This window comes from Oncorhynchus tshawytscha, unplaced genomic scaffold (assembly GCF_018296145.1).
Source record: "Oncorhynchus tshawytscha isolate Ot180627B unplaced genomic scaffold, Otsh_v2.0 Un_contig_6931_pilon_pilon, whole genome shotgun sequence".
Taxonomy (NCBI): Eukaryota; Metazoa; Chordata; class Actinopteri; order Salmoniformes; family Salmonidae; genus Oncorhynchus; species Oncorhynchus tshawytscha.
In genome coordinates, this window is record NW_024609442.1 from 40,001 (window position 1) to 52,584 (window position 12,584).

Consider the following 12,584-nt stretch of genomic DNA (forward strand, 5'->3'; position numbering starts at 1 on the left):
CTTCAACAGCTGGACAGCATAGGAACAGTGGACGTCTACGGCTGTGTGTTTGACCTCCGACTGCACCGCTCTCACATGGTGCAAACAGAGGTAACGACGGATAAAACCCTCAGTTCAACACTACTGTTTCCATCAGCTGGTACATTTCCATGAGTATAAAGAACGTCAATGTTAGCCAGTGATACCCAGTGATAATATATAGACAGTGATACCCAGTCATAATATATAGCCAGTGATAATATATAGCCAGTGATAATATATACCCTGTGATAATATATAGCCAGTGATAATATATAGCTAGTGATAATATATAGCCAGTAATAATATATAGCCAGTGATACCCAGTGATAATATATAGCCAGTGATAATATATAGCCAGTGATAATATATAGACAGTGATACCCAGTGATAATATATAGCCAGTGATAATATATAGTGCCAGTGATAATATATAGACAGTGATAGCTAGTGATAATATATAGCCAATATATATAGTGATACCCAGTGATAATATATAGCCAGTGTGATAATATATAGACAGTGATACCCAGTGATAATATATAGCCAGTGATAATATATAGACAGTGTGTGATAATATATAGCCAGTGATAATATATAGCCAGTGATAATATATAGTGATACCCAGTGATAATATATAGCCAGTGATAATATATAGACAGTGATACCCAGTGATAATATATAGCCAGTGATAATATATAGACAGTGATACCCAGTCATAATATATAGCCAGTGATAATATATAGCCAGTGATAATATATATAGCCAGTGATAATGATAATATGATAATATATAGCCAGTAATAATATATAGCCAGTGATACCCAGTGATAATATATAGCCAGTGATAATATATAGCCAGTGATAATATATAGACAGTGATACCCAGTGATAATATATAGCCAGTGATAATATATAGCCAGTGATAATATATAGACAGTGATACCCAGTGATAATATATAGCCAGTGATAATATATAGCCAGTGATAATATATAGTGCCAGTGATAATATATAGCCAGTGATAATATATAGCCAGTGATAATATATAGACAGTGATACCCAGTCATAATATATAGCCAGTGATAATATATAGCCAGTGATAATACCCTGTGATATATAGCTCTCACATGGTGCCAGTGATAATATATAGCCAGTGATAATATATAGCCAGTGATAATATATAGACAGTGATACCCAGTGATAATATATAGCCAGTGATAATATATAGACAGTGATACCCAGTCATAATATATAGCCAGTGATAATATATAGCCAGTGATAATATATAGCCAGTGATAATATATAGCCAGTAATAATATATAGCCAGTGATACCCAGTGATAATATATAGCCAGTGATAATATATAGCCAGTGATAATATATAGACAGTGATACCCAGTGATAATATATAGCCAGTGATAATATATAGCCAGTGATAATATATAGCCAGTGATAATATATAGCATGTGATCCCCAGTGATAATATATAGCCAGTGATAATATATAGACAGTGATACCCAGTGATAATATATAGCCAGTGATAATATATAGCCAGTGATAATATATAGACAGTGATACCCAGTGATAATATATAGCCAGTGATAATATATAGCCAGTGATAATATATAGCCAGTGATAATATATAGCCAGTGATGATATATAGCCAGTGATAATATATAGCCAGTGATATTGTATAGCCAGTGATAATATATAGCCAGTGATAAAATATAGCAAGTGATCCCCAGTGATAATATATAGCCAGTGATATTATATAGCCAGGGATAATATATAGCCAGTGATACCCAGTGATAATATATAGCCAGTGATAATATATAGCCAGTGATACCCAGTGATAATATATAGCCAGTGATAATATATAGCCAGTGATAATATATAGCCAGTGATAATATATAGCCAGTGATGATATGTAGCCAGTGATAATATATAGCCAGTGATAATATATAGCCAGTGATACCCAGTGATAATATATAGCCAGTGATAATATATAGCCAGTGATAACCAGTGATAATATATAGCAAGTGATAATATATAGCAAGTGATCCCCAGTGATATTATATAGCCAGTGATAATATATAGCCAGTGATAATATATAGCCAAAGATAATATATAGCAAGTGATCGCCAGTGATATTATATAGCCAGTGATAATATATAGCCAGTGATAATATATAGCCAGTGATAATATATAGCCAGATATATTATATAGCCAGTGATAATATATAGCCAAAGATAATATATAGCCAGTGATAATATATAGCCAGTGTTATTATATAGCCAGGGATAATATATAGCCAGTGATCCCCAGTGATATTATATAGCCATAGACAATATATAGCCAGTGATAATATACAGCCAGTGATATTATATAGTCGGTGATAATACATAGCCAGTGATATTATATAGCCAGTGATAATATATAGCCAGTGATAATATATAAGTTATAATATGTAGCCAGTGATATTATATAGCCAGTGATAATATATAGTCGGTGATAATACGTAGCCAGTGATATTATATAGCCAAAGATAATATATAGCCAGAGATATTATATAGCCAGTGATAATATATAGCCAGAGATAATATACAGTGGGGCAAAAAAGTATTTAGTCAGCCACCAATTGTGCAAGTTCTCCCACTTAAAAAGATGAGAGAGGCCTGTAATTTTCATCATAGGTACACTTCAACTATGACAGACAAAATGAGAAAAAAAATCTAGAAAATCACATTGTAGGATTTTTCATGAATTTATTTGCAAATTATGGTGGAAAATATGTATTTGGTCAATAACAAAAGTTTATCTCAATACTTTGTTATATACCCTTTGTTGGCAATGACAGAGGTCAAACGTTTTCTGTAAGTCTTCACAAGGTTTTCACACACTGTTGCTGGTATTTTGGCCCATTCCTCCATGCAGATCTCCTCTAGAGCAGTGATGTTTTGGGGCAGTTGCTGGGCAACACGGACTTTCAACTCCCTCCAAAGATTTTCTATGGGGTTGAGATCTGGAGACTGGCTAGGCCACTCCAGGACCTTGAAATGCTTCTTACGAAGCCACTCCTTCGTTGCCCGGGCGGTGAGTTTGGGATCATTGTCATGCTGAAAGATCCAGCCACGTTTCATCTTCAATGCCCTTGCTGATGGAGGGAGGTTTTAACTCAAAATCTCACGATACATGGCCCCATTCATTCTTTCCTTTACACGGATCAGTCGTCCTGGTCCCTTTGCAGAAAAACAGCCCCAAAGCATGATGTTTCCACCCCCATGCTTCACAGTAGGTATGGTGTTCTTTGGATGCAACTCAGCATTCTTTGTCCTCCAAACACGACGAGTTGAGTTTTTACCAAAAAGTTATATTTTGGTTTCATCTGACCATATGACATTCTCCAAATCTTGTTCTGGATCATCCAAATGCTCTCTAGCAAACTTCAGACGGGCCTGGACATGTACTGGCTTAAGCAGGGGGACACGTCTGGCACTGCAGGATTTGAGTCCCTGGCGGTGTAGTGTGTTACTGATGGTAGGCTTTGTTACTTTGGTCCCAGCTCTCTGTAGGTCATTCACTAGATCCCCCCGTGTGGTTCTGAGATTTTTGCTCACCGTTCTTATGATCATTTTGACCCCACGGGGTGAGATCTTGCGTGGAGCCCCAGATCGAGGGAGATTATCAGTGGTCTTGTATGTCTTCCATTTCCTAATAATTGCTCCCACAGTTGATTTCTTCAAACCAAGCTGTTTACCTATTGCAGATTCAGTCTTCCCAGCCTGGTGTAGGTCTACAATTTTGTTTCTGGTGTCCTTTGACAGCTCTTTGGTCTTGGCCATAGTGGAGTTTGGAGTGTGACTGTTTGAGGTTGTGTACAGGTGTCTTTTATACTGATAACAAGTTCAAACAGGTGCCATTAATGCAGGTAACGAGTGGAGGACAGAGGAGCCTCTTAAAGAAGAAGTTACAGGTCTGTGAGAGCCAGAAATCTTGCTTGTTTGTGGGTGACCAAATACTTATTTTCCACCATAATTTGCAAATAAATTAATTAAAAATCCTACAATGTGATTTTCTGGTATTTCTTTTCTCATTTTGTCTGTCATAGTTTAAGTGTACCTATGATGAAAATTACAGGCGTCTATCATCTTTTTAAGTGGGAGAACTTGCACAATTGGTGGCTGACTAAATACTTTTTTGCCCCACTGTATAGCCAGGAATAATAAATGGGGATGTGTATCAGAAAGTCGTGTTTCAGCAGAATCAAAGGGAAGGCTTCATCCTATTGATCTGCTATGCAGTGGTAATGATAGCACAATGTTTGTGCCCGAGACACAACGTCTTGCAATAGCTCCCCAATCATAATGCCTAGGCTTTAGCTTAGTGGGATAACACAGTCTGTTGTCAAAATGGCAAAGGCACAATGTATTTAGCAGACATGTTGCATGAACAGTAGTATTGACGTGAATGCTGTCCTCCCCACAGTAGATGAACAGTAGTATTGATGTGGATGCTGTCCTCCCCACAGCAGATGAACAGTAGTATTGATGTGAATGCTGTCCTCCCCACAGTAGATGAACAGTAGTATTGATGTGAATGCTGTCCTCCCCACAGCAGATGAACAGTAGTATTGATGTGAATGCTGTCCTCCCCACAGCAGATGAACAGTAGTATTGATGTGAATGCTGTCCTCCCCACAGTAGATGAACAGTAGTATTGATGTGAATGCTGTCCTCCCCACAGCAGATGAACAGTAGTATTGATGTGAATGCTGTCCTTCCCACAGTAGATGAACAGTAGTATTGATGTGAATGCTGTCCTCCCCACAGTAGATGAACAGTAGTATTGATGTGAATGCTGTCCTCCCCACAGTAGATGAACAGTAGTATTGATGTGAATGCTGTCCTCCACTCAGTAGATGAACAGTAGTATTGATGTGGATGCTGTCCTCCCCACAGCAGATGAACAGTAGTATTGATGTGAATGCTGTCCTCCCCACAGTAGATGAACAGTAGTATTGATGTGAATGCTGTCCTCCCCACAGTAGATGAACAGTAGTATTGATGTGAATGCTGTCCTCCCCACAGCAGATGAACAGTAGTATTGGTGATATTGATGTGAATGCTGTCCTCCCCACAGTACCAGTACTCCTTCCTCCACCAGTGTGTTCGAGATGTCCTGAGAGCCAGGAAGCTCCGTAGTGAGCAGGAGAACCCTCTCTACCCCATCTATGAGAACTTCAACCCAGACTACTACCGTGGTAAGACTATATATATCCAGACTACTACCATGGTAAGACTATACCAAGACTATATATCCAGACTATTACCATGGTAAGACTACACCCCCATACCAAGACTATATATCCAGACTACTACCATGGTTAAACTATACCAAGACTATATATCCAGACTACTACCATGGTTAAACTATACCAAGACTATATAGCCAGACTACTACCATGGTTAGACTACACCCCCATACCAAGACTATATATCCAGTCTACTACCCAAGACTATATATCCAGACTACTACCATGGTTAAACTATACCAAGACTATATATCCAGACTACTACCATGGTTAAACTATACCAAGACTATATAGCCAGACTACTACCATGGTTAGACTACACCCCCATACCAAGACTATATATCCAGTCTACTACCATGGTAAGACTATACCAAGACTATATATCCAGACTACTACCATGGTTAAACTATACCAAGACTATATATCCAGACTACTACCATGGTAGGACTATAGGGTACATTTAGTACACGTGTGTTTGACATAATATTTGACTAAATGTGCCTTTGTTTGTCTTCCTCTCTTCAGATTTTGTGTACACGGGACGCTAACTAACGACAGTCTGGGTTCCTCTCCACACAGCTGAGTGAGAAGGAAAACCAGGGAAGAATCTGTTCAATACCACCAGACAGCCATTCTGTCACAACTAAAGCACTATAGAGTGTGGGGGCTATTTATTTTTGATACTCTGTTGGTTCAACCTCTCAGGGTGTCTATTTCAAATGGAGCAAATTGACGTCTGGTGATACTGACGTTTCGTCCACTTATAGCTGAACCTTAGGTTGCATTCAATGAGATCTGATTATATTGTTTTGCACCTAATTGTAAAGCTCTTCCAAGAAACATTATTCCCTAAACTCATGTTATTTCAATATTAATAATGTCTGATGAAAAGACAAAAGGAACTGATATAAAATGTAGATATAATGATTCTTCTTCAACATAAACAGAAAAAAAGATGAATGAAAGCTATCAGGCGAAGCAATGAATGGGATTCTATCAGGCGAAGCAATGAATGGGATTCTATCAGGCGAAGCAATGAATGGGATTCTATCAGGCGAAGCAATGAATGGGATTCTATCAGGCGAAGCAATGAATGGGATTCTATCAGGCGAAGCAATGAATGGGATTCTATCAGGCGAAGCAATGAATGGGATTCTATCAGGCGAAGCAATGAATGGGATTCTATCAGGCGAAGCAATGAATGGGATTCTATCAGGCGAAGCAATGAATGGGATTCTATCAGGCGTAGCTTCCCTGCATCACACAGCATTATTATGACAAGGCCTGAATGCCTAAAAAACATCCCTACATCACACAGCATTATTATGACAAGGCCTGAATGCCTAAAAACCATCCATACATCACACAGCATTATTATGACAAGGCCTGAATGCCTAAAAACCATCCCTACATCAAAAAGCATTATTATGACAAGGCCTGAATGCCTAAAAACCTTCCCTGAAGAAACCTTCCCTACATCACAAAGCATTTTTATGACAAGGCCTGAATGCCTAAAAACCTTCCCTGAAGAAACCTTCCCTACATCACAAAGCATTATTATGACAAGGCCTGAATCCCTAAAAACCATCCATACATCACACAGCATTATTATGACAAGGCCTGAATGCCTAAAAACCATCCATACATCACAAAGCATTATTATGACAAGGCCTGAATCCCTAAAAACCATCCATACATCACACAGCATTATTATGACAAGGCCTGAATCCCTAAAAACCATCCATACATCACACAGCATTATTATGACAAGGCCTGAATGCCTAAAAACCATCCCTACATCACACAGCATTATTATGACAAGGCCTGAATGCCTAAAAACCTTCCCTGAAGAAACCTTCCCTGCATCCCAAGTGGCACCCTATTCTCTATGGGCCCTAATCAAAAGTTGTGCACTATATAGGGAATAGGGTGCCATTTGGGTACAAAGACCTTTCTGTATAATATGTTCTAAATCGTAGTTGCTGGTTTGTAGTTTAAAAAAATAATTAACCCGGACAGCAGACAGACAGACAGACAGACAGACAGACAGACAGACAGACAGACAGACAGACAGACAGACAGACAGACAGACAGACAGACAGACAGACAGACAGACAGACAGACAGACAGACAGACAGACAGCTAGCTGTCTTGAGAGTAGCTCATCACAATGCTGTCTAGATCCTTGTATAAAGTAGCAGACCGTCTGTACAGTTGGTTGTGTTGTGAATATTCCTCTTATCTTTAAACCTGGCGTCCGTTCATGTTGTGTGTGTGTGTACCATTGAGATTGTACAGTAGAGCCTGGAGGAGGGAACAGCATATAGTTTGTATGCCATCTCAGCCACCTATGTTTTCTAGGGCAAAGGGAAAACTCCACTGGAAAACAAACGCCATCTTGTATTCGGTTGTTTCCGGAAAGAGGTGGTAACCTTTTCTCCATGGTCTCTCGAACCAAGATGGAGAGAGACTGTATGGGTTTTGTACATTACCTTCTTCAAAACATGATGTCGCATTTCTGATCATCCTTTTGCATGAAACGAGGCTGATGGATGTGTCTGTGAACAATACGAACAGGGATCTTTCTTTGTCATGTGTTGAACTGAGCAGGAGATCCCTTCAACTGAATCTGAGCTGGCCAGCTTCCTGATCTAAACAGGAGAAGGTCTACAAGTTGGACTAAACTAAAAAAACAACTGAAGAAACTTCACACAATAAGCAATACTGGCCAAATCCTGCTGAGATCCTGGGGATAAAGTGAGAGAATTGAATAAAATGTCAACATCCTGACCCTGTGAGAGGTCTGTAGTGGCCAAGACACTGACCTTTCCAGACTACAGGTTTTGGGACGTGGCATTTCTCTGTCTGAGCTTCTCTGAGCCCCAGGCCACGGAAACAGACCGACCTACAGAAGAAACAGTGTTGGTTGGCATTCGTCCCATTGTTACTGAAGACAATGCAGGTCTTCAGTAGCTCTCACTACGTTAGTATTTCAAAATCAATCTGTATCTACATATAAATAGTACGTTCAGATTGAATCTTCTCTCCAATGGCTCCCATTATGTTAGTGTTTCTACTCTATATACAAAAATCACACATTTATTTTAACTTTGTTGTTCAATTTAAACATTAAAAATTACTAGCTTTAAAAAACAAATACTAAGATGATCATTTTCAGGGTTCTGACTCCTCCCAGTAGTATCAGATGGAACACATTCTGACTCCTCCCAGTAGTATCAGATGGAACACATTCTGACTCCTCCCAGTAGTATCAGATGGAACACATTCTGACTCCTCCCAGTAGTATCAGATGGAACACATTCTGACTCCTCCCAGTAGTATCAGATGGAACACATTCTGACTCCTCCCAGTAGTATCAGATGGAACACATTCTGACTCCTCCCAGTAGTATCAGATGGAACACATTCTGACTCCTCCCAGTAGTATCAGATGGAACACATTCTGACTCCTCCCAGTAGTATCAGATGGAACACATTCTAACTCCTCCCAGCAGCAGGGATATTGAATTTCCTGTTTAGTCCTATTCCCCTCTTCACATTGCTTTTGCACCAAATGACCCCACACAGCAAGTAAGGCAATGTATACAGTATTATGTAGAGTAGCGCACCAGTCTCTCAGGCTTGACCCTCTCACCCCTGTCCTCCCCTATAAGCCTAAAGGTCATATCATAAAGAGATTGTCTCCAGATAATAGAGTACAGAAACATCAACTCTCTCCATCTGTTCTCCTCCCTGCTGGGAGTTGAGTGGATCTAATAGTGTGGTATTGAGCTCCACTGTAGATTCCTCAAAAGTTTTTCATTACAGAAATCTATATCAATCCCCTTCCCTCCTGTCAAACTAATATGTTGTTAGATCCCCAATGACCCTCTGGAACACATCTCTCTGGGTTTCACCAGAGTATGGCTGGTGCCCATACAGCAGCTAAAACTTCATGTGACAGCGCTTAGCTACCTGATGAATATTCTCCCAACGTTTCTGTTTCCCTGTAACATCTCTACTACCTCGCTCACCAACCAACAGTTGACCTGCAGGGGAAACCTTCTAACCCAGGCCTTTAGAAAGAGACAAGGAGATGAGGGGCAGAGGTGTTGGAGGCAAATCAGAGCAATTAACTGTCTTTAACAGAGAAGTCATGGTGTAAGCCTGCCGTATGTATCATTTACAGTATGTACCATTTACAGTATGTACCATTTACAGTATGTACCATTTACAGTATGTACCATTTACAGTAGGTATCATTTATAGTATGTATCATGTACAGTAGGTATCATTTACAGTATGTATCATATCATTTACATTTACAGTATGTATCATTTACAGTATGTATCATTTACAGTAGGTATCATTTCATGGGGCGGCAGGGTAGCCTAGTGGTTAGAGCGTTGGACTAGTAACCGGAAGGTTGCAAGTTCAAACCCCCGAGCTGACAAAGTACAATCTGTCGTTCTGCCCCTGAACAGGCAGTTAACCCACTGTTCCTAGGCCCTCATTGAAAATAAGAATTTGTTCTTAACTGACTTGCCTAGTTAATTAAAGGTAAAATAAAGGTAAAATTTAAAAAAGTACAGTATGTACAATTTACCATTTACAGTAGGTATCATTTACAATCGGTATAATTCCACATGACCTATGGGATGGTTGTGCATCTGGAATATGAACATAACTTAAACTAACTGAAAGAAGGTTCCCTAGTCTAGAATGTTCCCTAGTCTAGAATGTTCCCTAGTCTAGAATGTTCCCTAGTCTAGAATGTTCCCTAGCCTATTATGTTCCCTAGCCTAGAATGTTCCCTAGCCTAGAATATTCCCTAGCCTAGTATGTTCCCTAGAATGCTAGAATGTTCCCTAGCCTAGTATGTTCCCTAGAATCCTAGAATATTCCCTAGCCTAGCCTAGAATATTCCCTAGCCTAGAATATTCCCTAGCCTAGCCTAGAATGTTCCCTAGCCTAGTATGCTCCCTAGCCTAGAATATTCCCTAGCCTAGCCTAGAATATTCCCTAGCCTAGCCTAGAATATTCCCTAGCCTAAAATAGCCTAGAGAATATTCCCTAGCCTAGCCTAGAATATTCTAGCCTAGCCTAAAATATTCCCTAGCCTAGCCTAGAATATTCCCTAGCCTAGCCTAGAATATTCCCTAGCCTAGCCTAGAATATTCCCTAGCCTAGCCTAGAATATTCCCTAGCCTAGCCTAGAATATTCCCTAGCCTAGCCTAGAATATTCCCTAGCCTAGCCTAAAATATTCCCTAGCCTAGCCTAGAATATTCCCTAGCCTAGCCTAGAATATTCCCTAGCCTAGCCTAGCCTAGAATATTCCCTAGCCTAGCCTAGAATATTCCCTAGCCTAGCCTAGAATATTCCCTAGCCTAGCCTAGAATATTCCCTAAAAGCCTAGCCTAGAATATTCCCTAGCCTAGCCTAGAATATTCCCTAGCCTAGCCTAGAATATTCCCTAGCCTAGCCTAAAATATTCCCTAGCCTAGCCTAGAATATTCCTAGCCTAGCCTAGAATATTCCCTAGCCTAGCCTAGAATATTCCCTAGCCTAGCCTAGAATATTCCCTAGCCTAGCCTAGAATATTCCCTAGCTAGCCTAGCCTAGCCTAGAATATTCCCTAGCCTAGCCTAGAATATTCCCTAGCCTAGCCTAGAATATTCCCTAGCCTAGCCTAGAATGTTCCCTAGCCTAGAATATTCCCTAGCCTAGAATATTCCCTAGCCTAGCCTAGCCTAGCCTAGAATATTCCCTAGCCTAGCCTAGAATATTCCCTAGCCCCTAGCCTAGCCTAGAATATTCCCTAGCCTAGCCTAGAATATTCCCTAGCCTAGCCTAGAATATTCCCTAGCCTAGCCTAGAATATTCCTAGCCTAGCCTAGAATGTTCCCTAGCCTAGAATATTCCCTAGCCTAGAATATTCCCTAGCCTAGAATATTCCCTAGCCTAGCCTAGAATATTCCCTAGCCTAGAATATTCCCTAGCCTAGCCTAGAATATTCCCTAGCCTAGCCTAGAATATTCCCTAGCCTAGCCTAGAATATTCCCTAGCCTAGAATATTCCCTAGCCTAGCCTAGAATATTCCCTAGCCTAGAATATTCCCTAGCCTAGCCTAGAATATTCCCTAGCCTAGAATATTCCCTAGCCTAGCCTAGAATATTCCCTAGCCTAGAATATTCCCTAGCCTAGAATATTCCCTAGCCTAGAATATTCCCTAGCCTAGAATATTCCCTAGCCTAGAATATTCCCTAGCCTAGCCTAGAATATTCCCTAGCCTAGCCTAGAATATTCCCTAGCCTAGCCTAAAATATTCCCTAGCCTAGCCTAGAATATTCCCTAGCCTAGCCTAGAATATTCCCTAGCCTAGCCTAGAATATTCCCTAGCCTAGCCTAGAATGTTCCCTAGCCTAGCCTAGAATATTCCCTAGCCTAGCCTAGAATGTTCCCTAGCCTAGAATGTTCCCTAGCCTAGAATATTCCCTAGCCTAGCCTAGAATATTCCCTAGCCTAGAATATTCCCTTTCATTTAAAAGTAGAGAATTATGTTGTTTATTTTCTTTTCATTTGTTTGTTTCTTCATAATCCTACTGCTGGCAATGGAGGAGAAAGGTGTTGATGCATGTTCCTGATTGGTTTCCAACTCTGTTTCCGGTCTCTTGTTAATACGATGAGGTAATCTGCCAACTCATTACGTTCAGCACATAGTTAACTATGAACTGTTCATCCCTCTGGAGAACTAAGGTTGTATTAATTCATCACTGATGTAGGCAGGCGACCCAAAAGGTAAGGCACCCTATTCCCTATATAGTGCACTACTATTGACCAGAGCCCATAGGGCTGTGGTTAAAAGTAGTGTAATATGTAGAGAATAGGGTGCCATTTGGAGCACACACCATAGAGTGATTATAGGAGTAGTATCTCTCTAGAGCAGTATCTTACTCGGTGAGCATACTGACAAAATAAGGAAGCCTTGTCCAAGCCAGAGCGAACCAAGGGGCAGGAGCCTGTGTCCTGTTTCTGAAGAGTGAGGCAACTTAATGTACTAGTACACCCCCTGGACAGGACACTAGTCTGTCTGACTATACTGGTATATATTACTGTACTAGTACACCCCCTGGACAGGACACTAGTCTGTCTGACTATACTGGTATATATTACTGTACTAGTACACCCCCTGGACAGGACACTAGTCTGTCTGACTATACTGGTATATATTACTGTACTAGTACACCCCCTGGAC

The 12,584-nt window shown here is 40.3% G+C and overlaps 2 protein-coding genes across 2 annotated transcripts in view; both read left to right on the forward strand.

The window, feature by feature from the left end:
• The window catches only part of LOC112239722 (receptor-type tyrosine-protein phosphatase beta-like), a 46,233-nt gene extending 39,655 nt beyond the window's left edge, over positions 1 to 6,578 (forward strand). The window contains exons 12-14 of the mRNA XM_042315333.1: positions 1 to 90; positions 5,157 to 5,277; positions 5,854 to 6,578. The exon at positions 1 to 90 is cut by the window's left edge and continues 46 nt beyond it. Of these exons, the coding sequence (XP_042171267.1) occupies positions 1 to 90; positions 5,157 to 5,277; positions 5,854 to 5,876 (234 nt within the window). The 3' untranslated portion in view covers positions 5,877 to 6,578. The remainder of the gene's footprint in view (positions 91 to 5,156; positions 5,278 to 5,853) is intronic.
• LOC121844795 lies at positions 6,288 to 8,910 on the forward strand. The gene is made up of 2 exons (XM_042315334.1): positions 6,288 to 6,586; positions 6,638 to 8,910. The coding sequence occupies exons 1-2, from the start codon at positions 6,288 to 6,290 to the stop codon at positions 7,254 to 7,256; spliced, it is 918 nt and encodes a 305-aa protein (XP_042171268.1). The 3' UTR covers positions 7,257 to 8,910.
• Positions 8,911 to 12,584: the final 3,674 nt, after the last annotated feature.